We start from the raw sequence: 19,201 nt of genomic DNA, 5'->3' as shown, positions 1-19,201 counted from the left end.
CCCCTCCTCTCAGCAGTCCACACCCCTGAGGGCCCAGGGAGGCCCGCAATGGTCAGCACGAGCCCGCCACTCGCGTAGTCCTGGGCACAGGCCGGCAGGGACGTGCCCCTGCTCTGCCTCCCCCTGCTGGGCAGCTTTCCCACCTCCCACCTGCCCCTGGGGAGGGGGGTTCTGGCCTGAGCTGCGTGTGCCAGGGCCATGCTGTCTACGGGGAACAGACTCCTCGGCCCCTGCTACCATCAGGGGCTACTGACTACACCCCAGAGTCCGGCGTCAAGGACACCTTTTCACCTAGGCTTCCTTGGGAAGGCTGAGAACGGCCTCAGCGGGTTTCTGTGGCTCTGGTCTTGGCACATCATTCTTCCTTGCGGATGCGGCTCTCCGCCCGGGTGGGGGCACCAAAGGGCTGGGCGGTCTTTCACACCTGAATGGTGAGCCTATCAGATGCCTTTGTATATGACCGTGTGTTAGTCTGCTCTGGCTGCTCTAACGAAATGGCACGGACCAGGTGGTCCAGACGTCCACTTGTCATAGTTCTGGAGGCTTCTCGTCCCGGGTGAGGACGCCGGCTTGTTCCGGTTCTGCAGGCGGCCCTCTTCTCACTGTCTCGCGCGGAGCTCTGGACTCCTCCTCTTCTTGTCCCGGCCCAGCCCCACCATGGGGCTCTGGCCGCATCTAAACCAGGTTATCTCCCAAAGCTCCCCCCCCAGTACCACCCCACAGAGGGTTAGGGCTTCAAGGTGTGGATTCGGGGGGCACAAACATTCTGTCCCCAACAGGCCCCAAGGAGAGCCCAGAGCGCCTGCACCCGTGGGCGCCTGGCTCTCAGGCGGAGCACAGGACTGACGGGCGCTCAGGGAGCAGACCACAGGCCTTCCGGGCCTGCTTGCCCCGGCGGCTGCCTGCAGCCAGATGGGAGGTTTGTCTCGCAGATGTTGGGTGCCCCCCCGCCCCGCAGCGCCCTTGTCCACCTCAGCCACTGGCAGGGGTCCCCGCGTTGACCCTGATTCCTTCATTCCCAGGAAATGCTTCTGTGTGTCCCTGCCTGGCCAGCCAAGGACACATGTCACCTTGGCCAGTATTTTTCAGGAGGCTATGCGCCCTGCCTGGGCCCTCCAGACTCCCCTCACTCAGGGAACCAGAGGCGGCTGCCGTCTGGACTCCCTTCTGACACTGCTCCCCCCTGGCCGGGCGACCTCAGCCATCGGTTTCCCTTCCTCTAGTGCCTGTGTCCTCATTAGAGAGCGAGGACGGCCCCAGAGCGTGCCGGGTCAGAGAAGGGCTGGGCGCGGCGGCACGTGAGGGGCACGCAGGACAGCAGAAGCAGCGAGAGCCCCTGGCGTGAGGAGGCTGCTGTGACCCGGTCACTGCCCCTCCCGGCACCTCAGGCCTCCGGGCCCGTCAGCACAGAGGCGCAGGCCTGTCTTCTCCTTCCCTGCAGCGCGCTGGGCTGTCCTGTCCTTAGGACTGTTGTCCCCTCAGCGTCCTCTTCTTAATGAAGGGCCAGGACTGCAGGGAGCGCCCAGCTCAGAGCGCCTCCGATGCCACACCTCTGGAGCGTGATTTATGTGCCACATCTCAGGGAAGCAATATATGCCTGTGCCCGGAGGCTGATTCTTCAGGTTTCCTTTACCGCCACCAGCTGTCATGCAGACCATTTTGGTGGCTTACTACCACTCCCCGCTCGCCCTGCGCTCTGCATTTTGCACTGATCCCTGGCCCCTCTAAAGGCTCTGGGGACCTCCATTCGTCCACTCACTCAGGCCCTCTGTGTGAGTGCCTTTCCCCTTTTGCATTTAGGTCCCAGATGACTTATTCCCTGAATGTGGAAGGGGCTGGTGGGGAGGGTGAAGAGCGGGCAGGGAGTGGAGGGCAAAGATGGAGACTGGCTGCGACCAAGCATGTACTCGGAGGCTCCGGTCATCTGGGGTTGATGAGCTCCTCACCTCTCTCTGGACTGACTCAAGTGTACCCTCCTCCTTGAAGCTTTCCTTGCCCTCTTCTCCCACCACCCTGCAGGCTCATCCCCTCCCCACCCATCACTGGGTTCCACGTAGACCCCATGTCTTTCATGGCACCGCATTCCTCACCAGACTCAGAACTTAGCTCTTGGCAATCCTCGCCTTCCCTCCCTTCAGCCCACCCCACACTCCATGAAGGCAACGACGGTCCCTCATCTCTGCGTCCCCAGCAGCCGGCACAGGGCCTGGGACATGTGGACACGGGGTGATGTTTGTGGAATGCTTCATTTGTGGGCATACAAGCAGAGGGCCCAAGGCACAGATCGGCCCTTGGGTCTTCTGTGGCCAGTTTGTGCCGCTTGGGAGCTTTCCCAGAGGTCAGGGAGCAGAAGGAAGGGGCTGGGCCTGCTGTGACGCAGCTTGGAATCCAGTGAGTCCCTGACCCTGCCAGCCGGCAAGGTGCCCGGATCCTGGCTTATTTCCGGGTAGGACTACGCATCCTCCGACATGCCTGCAGGGGACCCACACCTGCCCCACTGAGCCAGGGGAGGGTGGTGACCGGGAGGGGGCTCTTCCAGGGGGGAGAGCGGTACAAGGCAGAAGCGCGGGCTGGGAGAGGTGCCCCCCCCACCCCATGCAGGGCTTCCCCAGGAGAGGGGCCGCCGCAGCCTCAAGTCATCCTTCTTAAGGATTCCACAAGTTTATCACATCTGCCCTGTGTTTTTTCTCCCCTGAGTACGTTCCCCTGTGACAGTAAAAATGTGCCAGCGAGCTGAGCGGTAGCTCACTCCCGGACGTCTGTGCTCCTCCAGGGGTGCTGGGCAGGATTTATGGCCCTAACCACGTCAGAGAAGCGAACAAAATCAGCCTTGGTGAGCCACCCAAGGAAGGGGAAGCCCTGGCCACCGGACACGTGCCAGCATGCCGTTCCGGGGCCATGTGAACACACGTGGCACGGCCCCCATGCCCACCTTCGGGTACGGCCCCATCTGGCCATGGCGCACTGAGTTTGAAAGCGTGTCCTTAGTTTCTGATAGCTAAACTCTTCTCCTCTGTGGCCGAGGTGTTCAAATACTGTCAAGGGGTGTAGGCGGCCTCAGAGGAGCCAGAGTGAAACCTGTCAGAGGCCAGTAGAGCGCATGGTCAGAGCAAGAGCTTGTCCGAGGCTCCTGAAGGGGTCCCTGGTGCCTCAGTAAAAACACTTGACTGAGAAGTTTCATCCATTCGTTCAACAGGTACTTGTTGACATGTGTTGGGGACACACTGTCCAGACAGACGAGGAGGCAGCGAAGCGGGTGGCTTCCCGTGTGGGGTGGGCTGCAGGGAGGCCCCCTGGCGGAGGAGGGGACTGGATCTTCCGCTCATTCCTCAGGCGAGCACACCCGCCTTCCATGGCAGCCACTAGAGGGCGACAGGACACCACCCACCCGCTCCGGGCCCGGCAGCCACCAGGCAGGGCCAGACCCTCTTCCACATTTTCAATGAAAAAACAAATCAGAGACGAAGGTCCAAGCTTATAAATCATTGACACTTCAAGACTAAAACAATTAGCCTCTTCACATGGGGCTTATAATTATTTGAACAACTGCCTTTGTTTAGCCCCAGTCCTGTGGCTAAGGGACTGTCAGACAGTATGAGAAGTGGAACAGAACAATATTTTACCCTAGGCTTCTACCAGTATTTGATGTAATTTGGCTTAAGGGAAACATGGCCGTGGCTCTTTCCTGGAACCACGCCGTCCTCTGCTGTCGGGGATGAGCACGTCTGGCCCTCTTCCAGGAGGGCCCAGCCGTATCTGCACGGGACCCGTCATCAGACATCAAGTCAAGTCCTGTCTGACACCCACAGGAGAAAATGCCACCAAAGAAAAGTCGCAAGTGCTTAGCGTGAAAGGGCCCAGACCCTGTTTGTGTCCCTGGCATTTATTTTTAATCAAACTAGAGTAGAAGACAGGCATGCTTCTGGGCCTGACTTATGAGGCCCCCTAGGCTGCTCAGTGGGAGCCGCTCATCCACTCAGGTCCCATTTCACCCGTCAGTTTGCACACAGGGCTTCACCCAAAGCCAGAGGCTGCTCCCATCATGGAGCCAAATGTAGAGCATTGCCTAAGATTTGCTCGACTCATTCTCCAGAGGCCCAGATCTGGGGGCCTTTCAGGGCCACTGGAATTTGGACTCCTTCTAGTTCTAGTCCCTGTCATCCTTGTTTATCATTACTCCATTTACCCAAATTCCGTTTCCTGTATTTACACTCGTAAAACCGTGGTTGTAGGACAGACTGAAAGACTGAATGATTAGGATCAGAAGGAAAGTATTCCTTGCCCACCTCTGCTCTCGATGAAGGGAGCTGCCTGTTGACATAGGCTCACCTGTTTCAGGATCCCCAGAAACGTACTTCAAACTTGTAGTTCAAGTCGGTTAGGTTAGTAAACTACCTTCCTGAGCACTGGGGCTCTGGGAACCAAGCCTCTCATCTATGCATACGAGACAGGGGCCCAGCTCAGCTCTGCCTGGGTCGTGCCTTTAATTACCACTCCGGGGAGAGGACTCTTGCAAAATCCAGTAGCCTGATAAACCAGCTTACCCCGGAGCAGTGCCCCAGGAGACGAGACTGACCACCTAGGTGCCTGTTTTCTACATAGATTGAGGGTTTGGAGATGGCCAGGGAGCATTTGTCCCTGGAAACAACAGACCTACCCTCCAGACTACGGAGTGGAAGATGAGGCCCTTGAGACTGGCAGGCTCAGGGCCGCCAGCCCGCCCGCCAGCCCGCCTAACTGACTTCTGAGTGAGACATCTGTAGTAATATTCAAACGAGGCCACACGTCACCCAAGGACAGCAAACCTTTCTACAACTGATTAGGAGAAGGAAAACCAGAGGCAGGAAGCTCCATCCGGTTTCTGGGGCACCGAAACCTGCAGGGAGAGCGCCCAGACCGATGTGTGGGCTCCCACGAGGAGCGCGGTGTTCCCACCTGGGTCAGTGCTGCTGGGCTCTGGCTCTGCTCCAGTGGATGTCCCACGGTGGCCATCCCAGCCTCACCGCGGCAGGTTCCTGCCCCGGGGGTGCATGGGCTCATTTCTACCAGGTCGGTCCAGAAAGAGAAGACTGTTGTTGCACAAGGCGCCTGCAGCGCACGCAGCTGTCTGGCTGATTGAGCCGAAGCTGGACACGGGGGCAGCCAGACCCTTCTGGCTATGCTGGCCGTTGGCCACTTTTCCCCAGGACCGAAATTCCGACCCCCTCCCCTTATTTGGTTCTTCAGGCAAACCGATGGTTTGTTTGGCTGGCCAAAGAAAATAGTCGAGGGGTTGACCTTTACTCTTGCATTTCTCGTTGGATTACAGCGTCTACAGTCTTTGTAGAGTTTAGTCATGGTTTGAGCATTACTTCCAACAGGTATGTGATATTTGCTGAAACTGTGTGCAGGCTTCCGTGATGCTAGGATCTCCCAGAAGCATCATAGAAGAGGTTTCTCTACCTTAAAAAGTTCTGATCAATTCACTCGATCAAAAGTATGAGTCAGGACAAAAATCCCAAGCCTATAGCATGGCTCTGCATTATCCAGATTCCCAGCATGTCTTGCTTCTGGAATCCTTGTAGATGATAAAGTCCATTTTATCCAGTTGAATCTGCCCCAGAATTTGTGGAGCCAGAATTGGGGTGTTTATTCCTCTGGCCTGTGCTGCTGTGACACCCTGAGGGGGTCCCTGTGTCCTCTAGCAACAGCGAGGCTCCCTCACTGTATGTTGGGAACGCAGGAAGGTCCTCTGAACCCCAGGGGCCTGTGTGGAGCACATAGCACTTAAGCCAGCAGCCGGGACACAGGCCGCATGGAGCTCGTCCGGGAAAGGGTGGACCCCTGGAAGGTGTGGCTCAGCCCCCTGGTTTGGCCAGGCAGGGGCGTGTCTTCAGTTGCTGGCAAGCAAAGGCCACCCCCTGCATGGCGGCAGGAGGGCAGACAATCGGCTGCTGGTTGGCAAGGGCGAGCGGTGCGAGTCCAGGCGCCTGCCGGGGCAGGGGGCCTGCTGAAGGCCCATGCTCCCCGGAGCCCCGGTGTTCATGTAGAAAGGGCTGTGGGAAGGTGATCGCCAGGCCTAGACTGCAGGGACCCAGACACACACATTCTGGGCTCCACTACACATTCCCACACACACACACACACACACACACCGCTGACCGAGGCCAGCAGGAGCATCTCTTCCCTCCGCGGCCTCCCCTGAGAAAGCTCAGCACCGAGCTGCCGCCACAGGAGACCTTTCTGCGGGAACCCGGCATGAGGCAGGTGCTAACAGGGTATCAGGAGCCGAGTCTAACGGCTGTCCAGACACCCTTCTCCAGGGTGCCCGCCACCTGCCCCGTCTCAAGGAACAGCCTGCCCCCGGTGCAAAAACTGGGCTTAGCCTGAAGCCTCTCATTGCCAGGCCTCCCTTTTGGGGTGCTCGCTCTCTCCCTTTTCTTTTTCCGCCCTGGGCCTGGCACACGCTGGGATGGGCAAGGCCCCGGGGGAGGAGACAGGTTTTAGCACCCTGGCCTTTTTATCTTAACGCTATTTTTAAAGATCCATTTCTAGAAACTTCAGAAGTCAGAAAGTCGGCGTCTTTACTGGAACTTGTGGGAATGTGTTAGTTGCTGGCATGGGGCTGATGCTGAGCTCGTTTATCATACAAGCCCAGGACTTGAGAAGCCAACAAATACCCTGTCTAGACTAACATGCAGAGGCGCAGAGCAGCCTTTCCTCGAATTTCCTTTTTCCATCTAATAGACAATATGTAATTTGGAAAGAGACATCACTTTATTTTCCATTTTCAAGTTCACATTGGATTATGGCTAATCTTTCGGTATGAGGGCAGTGCACGTGTACCCTGGATGCAGAAAATCCAGTACCCGTCTCCAGGGCTTCTTGTCCAGCATGTTCAGTCCGTCCCCTATCTTCTAACCAGAGCTGGCAGCCTGCTGTGGGGCCCGTCCACCCCCAGGCCCGTGCTGCTGTCACCTGCCACATTCCATACTGTCTGGATAGGGGTCCCATTCGGGGCTGCGCCCGCACAGCTCAGTACCGACCACAAGCCTCCATTCTGAGAGGACCCAGACCTGTGAATTGGGGTATGCAGTGCATTCAGGGAAAACTCTACCCATCTCCAGGCTCAAATTCCAGAGACTCCCCTCCCCTCACAACTGTGGTCCCTCTTCACCGAGTTCTGGCCAGGCTCCTGTCCCATTCTCTCCGTGCACGTCTCCTCGTTGGCGTTAGCATGCACAGCCCCGTCCCCTGTGACGCGGCTACCTCTGAACACTTCATCAGAGGTGCGTCCACAGACTCCACGGGGCAGAGGCCTACAGCCCATGAGGCTGCGTGTCCCCATCTGTCCTCAGGCCAGGCCCTCCCTAGCCTTGTTCTCTGTTTACCTCACGGGCCTTCTCTGCCCAGGCCAGGCCCTCCCTAGCCGGTCACGTCCTGGGTAGGTACCCCTACCCTCTGGGGCTGTCACCTTAGACTCCTGCGGTGATGCTATATTTAATACCACCTCGTTCAGTAAGGGGCTTTTGTGTACATTCTCTGAGTATGTCATTGTAAGCTTGCGAGCAGGCACAGATGCCTGACTTCTCCGCGGTCTCCCTGGCTGATGGAGAAGCCCCCGCCTGGTAAGGGGGACGGACTCCCAGTAGCAGGGCCACATGACGCTGACTGCCCCTCGTAGAGACCAGAACTTATTTATTTTTATTTTTATTTTTTTAAATATAATTTATTGTCATATTGGCTTCCATACAACACCCAGTGCTTATCCCAACAAGTGCCCTTCTCCATGCCCATCACCCACTTTCCCCTTTCCCCCACCCCCATCAGCCCTCAGTTTGCTGTATTTAAGAGTCACCCTCTCTCCCTCTCTGTTTGTAACTCCCCCCCACACACACTCCCCCATGGTCTTCTGTTAAGTTTCTCAAGATGCACATGAGTGCAAACACACGGTATCTGTCCTTCTCTGCCTGACTTATTTCGCTCAGCATAACACCCTCAAGGTCCATCCATGTTGCTACACATGGCCAGATTTCTTTCTTTCTCATTGCCATGTAGTATTCCATTGTATAGATAAACCACATCTTCTTGATCCATTTGTCAGTTGATGGACACTTAGGCCCTTTCCATGTTTTGGCTGTTGTTGAGAGTGCTGCTATGAACATTGGGGTACATGTGCCCCTATGCATCAGCACTCCTGTATCCCTTGGGTAAATTCCTAGCAGTGCTATTGCTGGGTCATAGGGGAGTTCTACTGTTAATTTTTTGAGGAACCTCCACACTGTTTTCCAGAGGGGCTGTACCAGTTTACATTCCCACCAACAGTGTAGGAGGGTGCCCGTTTCTCCACATCCTCGCCAGCATCTAGAGTCCTCTGATTTGTTCATTTTCGCCACTCTGACCAGCGTGAGGTGGTATCTCAGTGTGGCTTTGCTTTGTATTTTCCTGAGATGAGAATTTATTGTCGGGGAAGACACCCACGCTGCATTAAGGGACATGACATCATCCACGTTTAGGCTGATGCCCCAGATAAGGCCTTGCAGGCAGAGCTCACAGAATCCCTGCAAACACCCTGCCAGCGACGCCTCTCTGAACGGCCTCCAGCCTCAGCGGCACACCCTCACCAGCCCCAGCACCCCTCTGTCCACTCTGATTCCCATGGATGCATGCTGTCATGACTGGGGACTTGTTCAAGAGTGGTGTGTGTCCCGGGGAAGCCCACGACCTATGGGTGACACCTGACAGGGACTTATCGGGGGCTTGGGCCCCGGCAGCTGGAGTCCAGGGAGGGCCTGTGAGGGTGGGGCTGGCATCTCGTCCAACAAATGCCTGGTGACGCTGGATCAGCCGGGGGTGGGTCTGGTTTTGCACGTGGCAATAGCCCGAGCCCCCACATTGCCCACATGTGGGATGGGGGGGCCCCGCTGAGCAGTGAGTGGTTGTCACTGTTTAGGCTGCTGACCCATCAGCAAGGTCAGGGCCCTCCAGTGCTGCTTCCCAGGGCCACCTCCACCTGCAGGGCCAGGCAGGGCCCTCCGTGTGGCCACTGTGGGTGGGGACTGCCCGCCGCGGGCACCCAGCCCTCCCCGCCTCCCTGGGCCAACCCAGAAAGTCATCACAGTGTGACACACCCCCACTTCCTTCTCCCTGGGCTGTACAGTGATTCCTTTACACCCTCTTGGGAAATAGCTCTTAAAGTAAACAGCAAGCAAATTGGCCTAGTAGTTTTTATTTCTGCTTTCTTTTGATGCATCTGGAAATTTTAAAAAGAGAAAGAGCCATGGGGGGGTTTGTAGACTGAACTTCCCACCAGGCACGTGTCACGTGGGGTTAGCTGAGTGCCTTGCGCAGCCTCAGCCAAGAGCCCGCGGCAGCACATCAGACGAATTAGGTGCGCATGCTTGCTCCTGCGGAGCACAGGCTAGCAGGGGTGAGGGTGACAGGCACCCAGCTGTGACTGTCCCCAGAGCCAGGGCCGGGCCGGCAGCTGGGCACTGCGTGCTTGTGTGCAGTCCCCTCCCCGGGCGGGCTCTGGGTGGCATCCCCTCGTGTGGCAGCAGCTTCGGCATCATCTCTGTTCACGCTCTGCCGGGGCCCAGGTCAGGCATCACAGAGCAGTCACACCTACACTGCTCTGAGGGCTTCCCAACCAACGTAGCCTCCTCTGGCCTGGCCCTCTGCAGTGCATGACTCTCAGGACTCTTTCTGGAACAATTTCCTCCCTCCCACAGACCTTCTGGGGCCAGTCCTGGTCTTCGTGGGATACCCCCTCCTTGACTGGTGAACTGGTCTCCCACCCTGCCCTGCTGACTTAAAAGACTGGCCCCCAGGGGCACCTGTGTGGCTCAGTCAGTTGAGTGTCTGACTCTTAATTTTGGCTCAGGTCATGATTCCAGGCTCATGGGATTAAGCCCCATGTCGGGCTCTGCATTCAGCCTGAAATCCTCTCTCTCTGTCTCTGTCTCTGTCTCTGTCTCTGTCTCTGTCTCTCTATCTCTCTCTCTCTCTCTGCCCTTCTCCCACTCGCATGCACTCTCTCTCTAAAAATAAAATAAAATACAGGGATTGGCTCCCAACCTCCCCCTTGGGCAGGGCCCGTGAGGTGGATGGAAGCTCCCACCCGGTGACATTCCAAGCCGCCGCGCGTGCCCCCACGTGGACGCTTTGGGCCTGCCCGGTGCTCCCTGGGCACACCTCTGTGCCAGGCTCGGCAGCGCCTCGTGCGGGCAGGCCCCCGCCCGCTGGGCCCCGGCTCAGGCGTCCGCACTCCCTACAGGGCCTGATGCACTCCAGCGGCCCTGTGGGCCGGCACCGGCAGCTGGTTCTGGTCCTGGAGGGGGAGCTCTACCTCATCCCCTTCGCCCTCCTGAAGGGAAGCTCGTCCAATGAGTACCTGTACGAGCGCTTCGCCCTCATCGCCGTGCCGTCCATCCGCTCCCTCAGCCCGCAGTCCAAGGTAAGCCTTGCGCCCGCTGCGGTGCCTCGCAGGGGGTCCCAGACCACGGTCTTCCCGGCCGGGCTGGGCTCCCCGGGGTCAGAGCGGGATCTCTTCACGGTGTTAACTTTGTAGTTTGCGGCCCGGTAGGTTGCCCTGAGAGCAGATCCGTCCAGAGGCCGAGGGACAGCCCTCCTGACCCTGACTGTTCTTCACTGCCCCAGGAAGCCATGATGTGTGTCATTTCTCTCCAGATGTCTTTGCTGTGACATCAAGGTCGTGAGCTACTCAGAGGCACCGGGTCAGGCCCGAGGCCAGGCTGAGTATCTGAGGAACGGGGTTTCCCCCAGTGCCCCCCGCCTCATGCTGCCCGCTGCCTGGGCGCCGAGTCTGCCCACGGCGGGGGCCGCAGACAGGGCTGGGTCACAAATGAGATTACCGTCAAGTGGGGAAGGGTCTCACAGGCCACCGAAAGAACCGAACACAAATGAGGTGGCTTTCAGGGGACCAACAGGGATTCGGATCTCATTCAGCACAGGAGTTGGTATAGAAGAAACATCCACAAAAATCAAGAGGGTGACAGTAGGCCATCCACAGAGTCCTGGGTCGCCCCCCACAGCCTCCTCGGCCTGCCTGCCTCATTAGAGAGCCTTCCAGCCAACCCCGAGGCTCTTCCCCTTCTCCAAACCCTCGCAGACCCTCATGGCCCCCGACCCGCTGGGCACGCACTTGGCAGCCCAGCTGCCCACCCAGCCTTCAAACCGGAAAATGCCCGCAAGTTGCCGCCGCCCTCAGAGCCCCGCAGACCCACAGGCAGAGCCAGCTCAGATGGGGCTCCTCCTAGGGGGAGAAAGTGGCTCGTTTAGGAACCCAAATCCTGGACCCTGGGTGTGGACAGCCCCCTTGAAACCTGCCTTAGCCTCTGTTGACCTTGGTCATTGACGTGGTTCAAACCAGGGCAGCTTCTGCCTCTCGGGGCTTGGGAAACCTCACTTGTTTGACTGTGTTCTGTGACTGGATTGTAACTTTCTCATGGAAGAGAATCAGTTCAAAGGGAAAGAAACTATTTCCTCTATTTTGTGTGTCCGTGCACGAACCCCAGATGCGAAGGGAGCCGGCCTTGCTAGACACTGTCCTGCATGGGGGCCGCTCGCTGCGTCTGCTGCCAGAGACCCCCAGGGGGGCAGAGGCAGCCCGTGTTGAGAGAGCTTCGTGCTGATGACAATCGTGAGCCTGCTGTTGGGGGGCGGGGGGAAGGTGGCCTGTCTCTTGCCCAGCATTTGAGGCATCACCACGTGGAGCCACCAGCAAGTTATTCTGTAATAATTTGATATCTGATGTCTCCCCCAGAGCATCAAAAGGCACCTCTGAAGGGAAACCAGAAACTTTGTTGGATTCTTTACGCTGATTTTAGAATTCGGTGATGTTTCTATTTTGCAGCACACAGAGCAGAGGCCCACTGTGAACTCTGCAGTACAGAGTGTCCTAAGTCACCCTGGCTCTGCTGAGACGGACTTGCCTTTTGTCACCCCTCTGAGCCCTGACTCCTCGGGAACGGGCGTCCCCCTTATTTCGGGGCCCGCAGGGAGGTCTGCGGGAGTGAGACGCGTGGGGCAGGCTGGCCCCACACGGCCTCGCCTCCTGCCCCAGGGCCCCCGGGGCTGCACAAACAGGGGAGCCCCCTCCCCCACCGTCCAGTCCCTGTTGTCAAGGGCTTGTCATATAGCAGGTGTGATTCTCAGTGACAACAGCACCTGGGTATAAAAGGTGTCAAACATTCGAGTGAACGGGGTCAGTGGGGGAGCAGGTGCAGCCGCGCTGGGCCCAGCCCTGCACTCCCCGGAAGCCTGTGGCTCGGCCGGCTGCTGCGGGGGGCTGGGCCACCGGGCCACCGGGCCACCAACTGATGGATGGTGTGCTGGTCTGTCTTCCCTTCCAGTCTCACCTGAGGAAGAACCCGCCCACACCCTCCAGCTCCACGTCCATGGCGGCCGTTGTCGGTAACCCCAAGCTGCCGTCAGCCGTGATGGACAGGTGGCTGTGGGGGCCGATGCCATCGGCCGAGGAGGAGGCCTACATGGTGTCCGAGCTGCTAGGCTGCCAGCCCCTGGTGGGCAGCGTGGCCACCAAGGAGAGGGTCATGAGTGCTCTGACCCAGGCCGAGTGCGTCCACTTTGCCACCCACATCTCTTGGAAACTGTCGGCCTTGGTCCTCACGCCCAGCGCGGACGGCAACCCCGCCAGCAGCAAGAGCTCCTTCGGCCACCCCTACACGATCCCCGAGTCCCTGCGGGTGCAGGACGACGCCAGCGACGGGGACAGCATCTCGGACTGCCCGCCCCTGCAGGAGCTGCTGCTGACGGCCGCTGACGTCCTGGACCTGCGGCTTCCCGTGAAGCTGGTGGTCCTCGGCTCCTCCCAGGAGTCCAACAGCAAGGTCACGGCGGACGGGGTCATCGCGCTGACGCGGGCCTTCCTGGCGGCCGGCGCACAGTGTGTTCTCGTGTCTCTGTGGCCTGTGCCTGTGGCTGCCTCCAAGATGCTCCTCCACACCCTCTACTCCTCCCTGCTGAATGGCCTGAAAGCCAGCGCGGCCCTGGGGGAGGCCATGAAGGCGGTGCAGAGCAGCAAGGCCTTCTCGCACCCGTCCAACTGGGCAGGTAGGAGCGCCGGCACCCGCCAGCAGGCCCAGGCTCGGTCCTTACAGCCCCCTGGGGAGGTGCAGGGAGAGGGCTGTGTTTGCGGAGACTCCGGCCTCCTGCCAGTCTGCCCTTTACCACCAGGTACTGAAGTGGTCTTTCTGACGAGGGAGCTGCAGAATATTCTGCCATCAGAGTGTGAGCGTAGACCTCCCCTGAGGCTAGTGTGTGCTGGGGGGCCCATCTTTGGCGCCCTCGTGTGAGGCCCCATGACTGACTGTAGGGAAGAGCCATGTGGTACAAGGCCCCGGGGTTTGGTCATCGGGAGACTTGGGTTTGACCCAGCTCCGTGTCTGGGCTCTGTGACCTAAGGCAGCTTCCTTGCCCTTTCTGGAGCTCAGCGTCGTGGTCCGTGTGACGCTGCCTGGAGGAGTGGCGACAGCACGTGCCCTGAGCACACCTGCCATGAGCTCGGAGGTCTGAGAGTGAAGGGACAGTGTTGTCTGTGACATCTGGTCACAGGAGGTGGGACAGGGGCGCACCCGGGGACCCTCCCGTGTGGGAGGCCCTCCCCGACAGGCTGCCAACACAAAGTCCAACCCGCCCCCCGCAGCTCTCCCACCCGGCTTCACCCAGCCGGGGCCATGTCACGGATGCACCCCACGATCTGTCAGCCTGTGGCCGGCTGTCTCGCAGAATCGGCCCCTACACCTCCCCAGGACACTCCAAACCAAAGGCCAAGTTCCCACCAACGCTGTAGCAATGGGACTGACCCGTAAACAGACTGTCTGAATTCTCGAGAAACAGAAATGCCAATTTCGGGGGGGGGGGTAACGATCTTTAAACATTTATAGAGCCATGAGGGCCGGTGGTGGCACCCGGCTGCTGAGCGTGTTCAGAAATGGAAACGTTTGCCTATTTCACACACTCAGCACAGGTGCAGTATTTTCTTGAAAGGTATTTGAAAGGAACAGAACAGAATCCGCCCTGTTTGCTCACATGGCTGAAGAGAACTCCCACTGGCAGCCGTTCCGTGAGGGGAGGGAGGGCAGGTGCCGAGGCCGGACTTCATGGTTCAGCTGCCTCCCCCACCAGGAGGTACAGAAAGCAGGGCCTGGCGGCGGCCCCACAACAGCCAGCAGCACGGGACGACAGTCAGAGGGGCTTTGGGCCCCGTGCTCAGCACTTCTTCCCAACAGGACCCTGCCCCTCTCTGGGGGAGCCCTCCCCATCTCCCTAGCGGGCCTCTGCGTGTGCTGTTTTTGTCCTTGTTTTAGTGACAGACAGCACACGAGTCCCCGCTCAGTGCTGGGGACGGTGGTGTCTGAATGATGCCGCCCTGCTAACCTTACAAACAGCCCTGCCTCCTCCATGCTCTTGGAAGCCCCCTTTTCTCCATTATCCGGGGGCAGGTAGGTGGTACCTAAGCTTGTTGGCGGCTCAAGGAGACCGCTCTGTCCACCTCCCCCGGCGCTGTCGTGGGGGGGGGGGGCAGCACACAGGCCACCGTGCAGGCCCCCAGCCTGCTCGTTCCTGCCACTAGAGAAGGGTGCCTCCTGCCCCGCGTCCGGCAGCCCCAGCCCCCTGCGCGCTGCACACAGACCCAGAGGCGTCGCAGGTGTCCGGGAACGGCCCATCGCTCCTCAGGATGGCGGCCGGGCCAGGGAAGGGGCCCCGGGCGCCCAGCCATCAGCCCGGAGACACCGCAGCCTCCTCCTGCCTTCACTCCCGGTGCCCACCGCTCCCCGAGCAGTGAAAGGGTATCAGTTCTCAAAAGGGAGGGGACAGAAGGGCACCGAAGGGACCCCAGTGAGTTAGACATCCCCACCGCCCATCCCACTGTGCCGCGCAGGCACCTCCCAGTGGCCCGGTGGCTGTGAGGCGCCCGCAAGCGCTGGCTCAGAGACTCCCGCCTTGGTTCTCCACAGGGTTCTTGCTCATCGGCAGCGACGTTAAGCTGAACAGCCCCTCGTCGCTCATCGGCCAGGCCCTCACTGAGATCCTCCAGCACCCGGAGCGCGCACGGGACGCCCTGCGCGTGCTGCTGCACCTGGTAAGGGCCGCGCCCAGGCTCCCGGGGGGCAAGACGCCCTTGAGAGGAGGGGACAGGAGCAGGTGGAGGGGCGCCATCCCCACGTATCTACGGGTTGAGCCAATTGGTCGAGCGGCAGGCATGACACATGTCCTGAGCACAGCGGTGGCAGTCCTTGCCAAGGTCCTGGGGCCCACACCGCGGCTGCTTCTGGGCCATGTGGCTTTGGGCAAGTCACCTGGCTCTCTGAGCCTCAATTTCCTCATCCGGAAGCGGGGATAAAACTTTGAATTTTTCAACGTTATCGGGAGGATTAGAGAACAGGTGAGTAGCTGGCACACAGCCTAGTGGCTGAGGGATGTCAAACGGCACTGGCCCTCCCTCAAATTTCACTGGAGGAAGAGGCCAGCACTGATGCTGTATTTGGCCCATCCCAGCCTCTGTGGGACCAGGGTAAGGATATAGACAGAGGCCCCATGTCATCGTCCACACATTTAAAAGTTCTCCATCAGGCCGAGAAGCAGCGACACGCCTGTCCCACCCTTCCACCTGCTATCCTGGAGGCCGTTTCTGACAATTTAGAACTGTCAGCCACCATGGGGCTCTGCAGGAAAGACCAGCCCCACCCCAGCCTGGGGGTCCCCTGCCTGGGAGTCCATGTGGGTGCACGGTCCACACCACATCCATGCTCCTTCCAGACCCAATGCACACAGCCGCCCGCAGCCACCTCTGAGGACTGAGGTGCACACACCGCGGCCCTGTCCAAGCTTGAGAGCAAGGACATGTGACCCTGGGAGCAGACTGGGAGCTTACTTTGGGGGCCGGATCCCGGTGGGCACGTCCCCTCAGCTGGGCACACTTACTGCCCCCGTGTGCCCCAGGGCCCCGGGTGGTGGCACCCAGTGCGCTCCTGGTGGCAGGTCTGTACGTTTCCTGAGCCTGGGGTCTGCCTGACCTCAGCATGTGGCCAGGGAGGAAGGCGGCCACCTGAAAACCCAGGCGGCCCATGGGCCAGACTTGAGGCAACTCACACCGCCTACTCCAGGGTAGCACTCTGAGAACTTGGGGAGACTCTCATCTGATCCCAACCTGTGCCTGGAACCGCACAGAGCGATTCAGCTGCTCAGCTTAGAACCCTCTGCAGCCCCGTCACCCCCGAGTCCCCGCCTTCCTTGCTGCAGACCCTGGGCTGCTTTCCTGAGGGAACCAAACCACCGTCTGTACCCCTTTGCCTTTCTTCTCCCCGACCAGGCTTGGAGCCAGAGCCAGGCCTCTCGCTCCCCACTCAGCCCTGAGGCCCCTCAGGCACATTTAAGGGCTGACTCTTTATTCTTGGCTTCATTTCCTGGGGTGAGTACAGGGCTCCATGGGTCAAGTTCTCTGGCCCTTACCTCCTACCTACCCTGGGAACCTCGGGCCCCAGTGGGCAGTGCATCTCCAAGGGTGAGCCAGCCGGCTGCTCTTCCTGCCCAGGGACACTCCCGCCCTCCTGCCCGTGGCGTCAGTCTGCAGCACCCCAGGGCAATGCTGTAAGAGCATTCTCAGGGGAAGTCTTGGACGGCTCTTCCGGCCCTCCAGCGATGGCCCACGTGCCCCGGGCCACTCGGATCTCCAGAGGGACTAGCTCTCCCCTAAAGAGAGAAGCCTGCGGGGAGGCGGGAGGCTGTTGGAGTGCGGCCGAGGGCTCACAGGGACAGGTAGCTCAGCAGTTACCCGGACAGGCTCGGCCCACGTGTGCCGGGCACGGCTTCGGCCCTGGCACGGGCAGCGGGACTGCAGGGGGAGGGGCCGTAGGTTCTAGAGGCCACTGCTGAGGGATGAAAGGGGAGTCGGGGGTGCGGGGAAGAAGGGCGCTGCTGCCCGGAGCCCCGCGATGGGGACCGCTCAGGTGCGAGGTGTGTGGGCCAGCGAAGGGGGCTGGAGGCCTGAAGGTCTGTCCTAGCGAGGGGGTGCCGCCACACGCTTTGAGGCAGGCCTGAGAGCGGGTTTTAGGCAAGTCACCTGAGTGTCTGTGGGGGAGAGCCGGGAGCGGACGAATGGGCTCGGGAGGGGACAGAATTCTCCCGAGTCTCCGGGCCCTCACTGGCATGGACTGGAACCTTCTTTCCCTTTGTGCCCTCCTCCCGCGAGAAGCCCGGTCGCGGCTCCAGCGTCATGCTCCCCAGGCCCTGGAGCCCACATACTACTGGCTTCACGCCGCAGGCTTTGTGTGTCCCCAGAGCCACCGGGAGAGAAACCAGGGCCGGCCGCGGCCCAGAGTGGCGCTTCACTCCCCCTTGCCCTTGCAGGTGGAGAAGTCCCTGCAGCGCATCCAGAACGGGCAGCGCAACGCCATGTACACGTCCCAGCAGAGCGTGGAGAACAAAGTGGGCGGCATCCCTGGCTGGCAGGCCCTCCTCACCGCTGTGGGCTTCCGGCTGGACCCCCCTGCCAGCGGCCTGCCCGCAGCCGTCTTCTTCCCGACCTCCGACCCGGGTGACCGGCTCCAGCATTGCAGCAGCACGATCCAGTCCCTGCTGGGTGAGCCGCAGGCTGGGCTGGGACCCCCGGGGGGCTGGCTGACCACGCAGGCACAGCGTTCACTGGGACGCTGGGTCCCACAGCTGGGAAGGAGCCAGCGTCCTAAAAAATGGCACGGAGTCACCGACACAGACCTCTCTGGACGTGGAGGGAATGTGAAACAGCATAGCGTTCTCTGCCCCAGCAGGACACGGCCGCGGCTGCCTCTTCCTGCAGTCACACGGGCAGGCCGGGCAAACGGTGGTGGCCTTCATCTTTCACTGGCAGCTTCGGGTCAACAGAGCCACGGGGCCAAACCCCGGGGTCAAACAGGCGGCAGGCACTCAGAGCTGACTTTGGTGCATCGCTCAGAGGAGGTGGTGCTGCCTGAGCCAGAGCCGGGGCCCCAGGAGCTGGCCTCCCTGGAGCCCCTTCCCTCCTTTCTCAAGCCAGACAGAGACCCACACACCCGGCTGTCCCAAGCTTCTGAAAATGCCACCGACGCAGACCATCTCAGGCTCTTAGCCTGGGGAGGGCCGTGAGCACAGAGGCCCCTCCAGTAACGCACGCTCTTCTTGGTTTAGGTCTGCCCAACCCTGCCCTCCAAGCCCTCTGCAAGCTCATCACTGCCTCGGAGACCGGCGAGCAGCTCATCAGCCGGGTGAGTTGAGCCAGGGCGGCTGAGCCCAGGGCTGAGGGCTATGCCAAGCCGGAAAGACGGGGTGATTTGGCCCTAAATAGGAATCTGCAAGTAACACTGTCTTGTTGCTTTTTTCAGCCTTTGGGATTAGAAGGAAAAGGCCAGGGCTGGGGGGGCCAGACAGCCCCCCAGGCACGTGCATGCACAGGGGGCAGGTGCTTGTGCCGTCCTCTCTGGGCGCCAGGTTCTGAGAGCAGCGGGGCGTCAGAGGATGCCTCGGGGGGCCCCTGTCGCCTGCAGTCTCCCGAATTCTCTATCCAGCCGCCTCCTGCACCTTGTCGTCCCCACCCACCAGCTTTGTCTGCCGACAAGGGTTACGGCCACATTCCCTCAGCCAGCAGGTGTAGGGCCAGCCTGCCAGGTGGCTACAGGTGTCCCAGTCAGAGAATGACCCCTGCCCCGAACAAAGTAGCCACAGCCGCGAACACAGAGCGAGCTCCAATGCAAGATGTGGTTTCTTAGCAGGTTTCTAAAAATGTGCTTTCCTATAAGGGAGTGTAGGCCTAATTCAAGAATCAGGAAGAGTCTAACTCTCAGCATCGTGTAGGCCCTTCCCAACTTGGCCTCAGAGCTCCTGGCCTTCCTACTGCCATTGAGGGTCCAGAACGAGGGGAAGAAGTGACATTGTGAACCACAGGGTGGCCGCTGTGTGTGGGAGGGCTTCCAGATGGAATAGCCACCATGACGTGCACAGGGCAATGGTGTCTGGTCATTTGGTGTAATCATTTGAAAAGCCAATATACATCATTGTTAGATATTTATCAGTTTTCATATTCAATGGAAACATTTCTGTGCGGAAATAAAGCTATTCTGTCTAGGAGTCACGTCTGAAAATCTGCGTGCCTGGAGCCCCCACCTACCAGGGTTGTTGCCAGCCCAGATCTGGAACTGTAGCTCAGTGACGTGGCCCCTTACTG

At 59.7% G+C, this 19,201-nt stretch overlaps 1 protein-coding gene across 1 annotated transcript in view; it reads left to right on the top strand.

Moving 5' to 3' along the window:
- Positions 1-19,201, top strand: part of TTC28 (tetratricopeptide repeat domain 28) — a 607,700-nt gene that overhangs the window by 577,507 nt on the left and 10,992 nt on the right. The window contains exons 15-19 of the mRNA XM_039225918.1: positions 10,256-10,435; positions 12,354-13,074; positions 14,982-15,106; positions 17,374-17,605; positions 18,169-18,245. Of these exons, the coding sequence (XP_039081849.1) occupies positions 10,256-10,435; positions 12,354-13,074; positions 14,982-15,106; positions 17,374-17,605; positions 18,169-18,245 (1,335 nt within the window). The remainder of the gene's footprint in view (positions 1-10,255; positions 10,436-12,353; positions 13,075-14,981; positions 15,107-17,373; positions 17,606-18,168; positions 18,246-19,201) is intronic.

Source organism: Hyaena hyaena, unplaced genomic scaffold, assembly GCF_003009895.1.
Source record: "Hyaena hyaena isolate Hyena2069 unplaced genomic scaffold, ASM300989v1 scaffold_19, whole genome shotgun sequence".
Taxonomy (NCBI): domain Eukaryota; kingdom Metazoa; phylum Chordata; class Mammalia; order Carnivora; family Hyaenidae; genus Hyaena; species Hyaena hyaena.
This window is presented reverse-complemented; position numbering and strand designations above follow the sequence as displayed.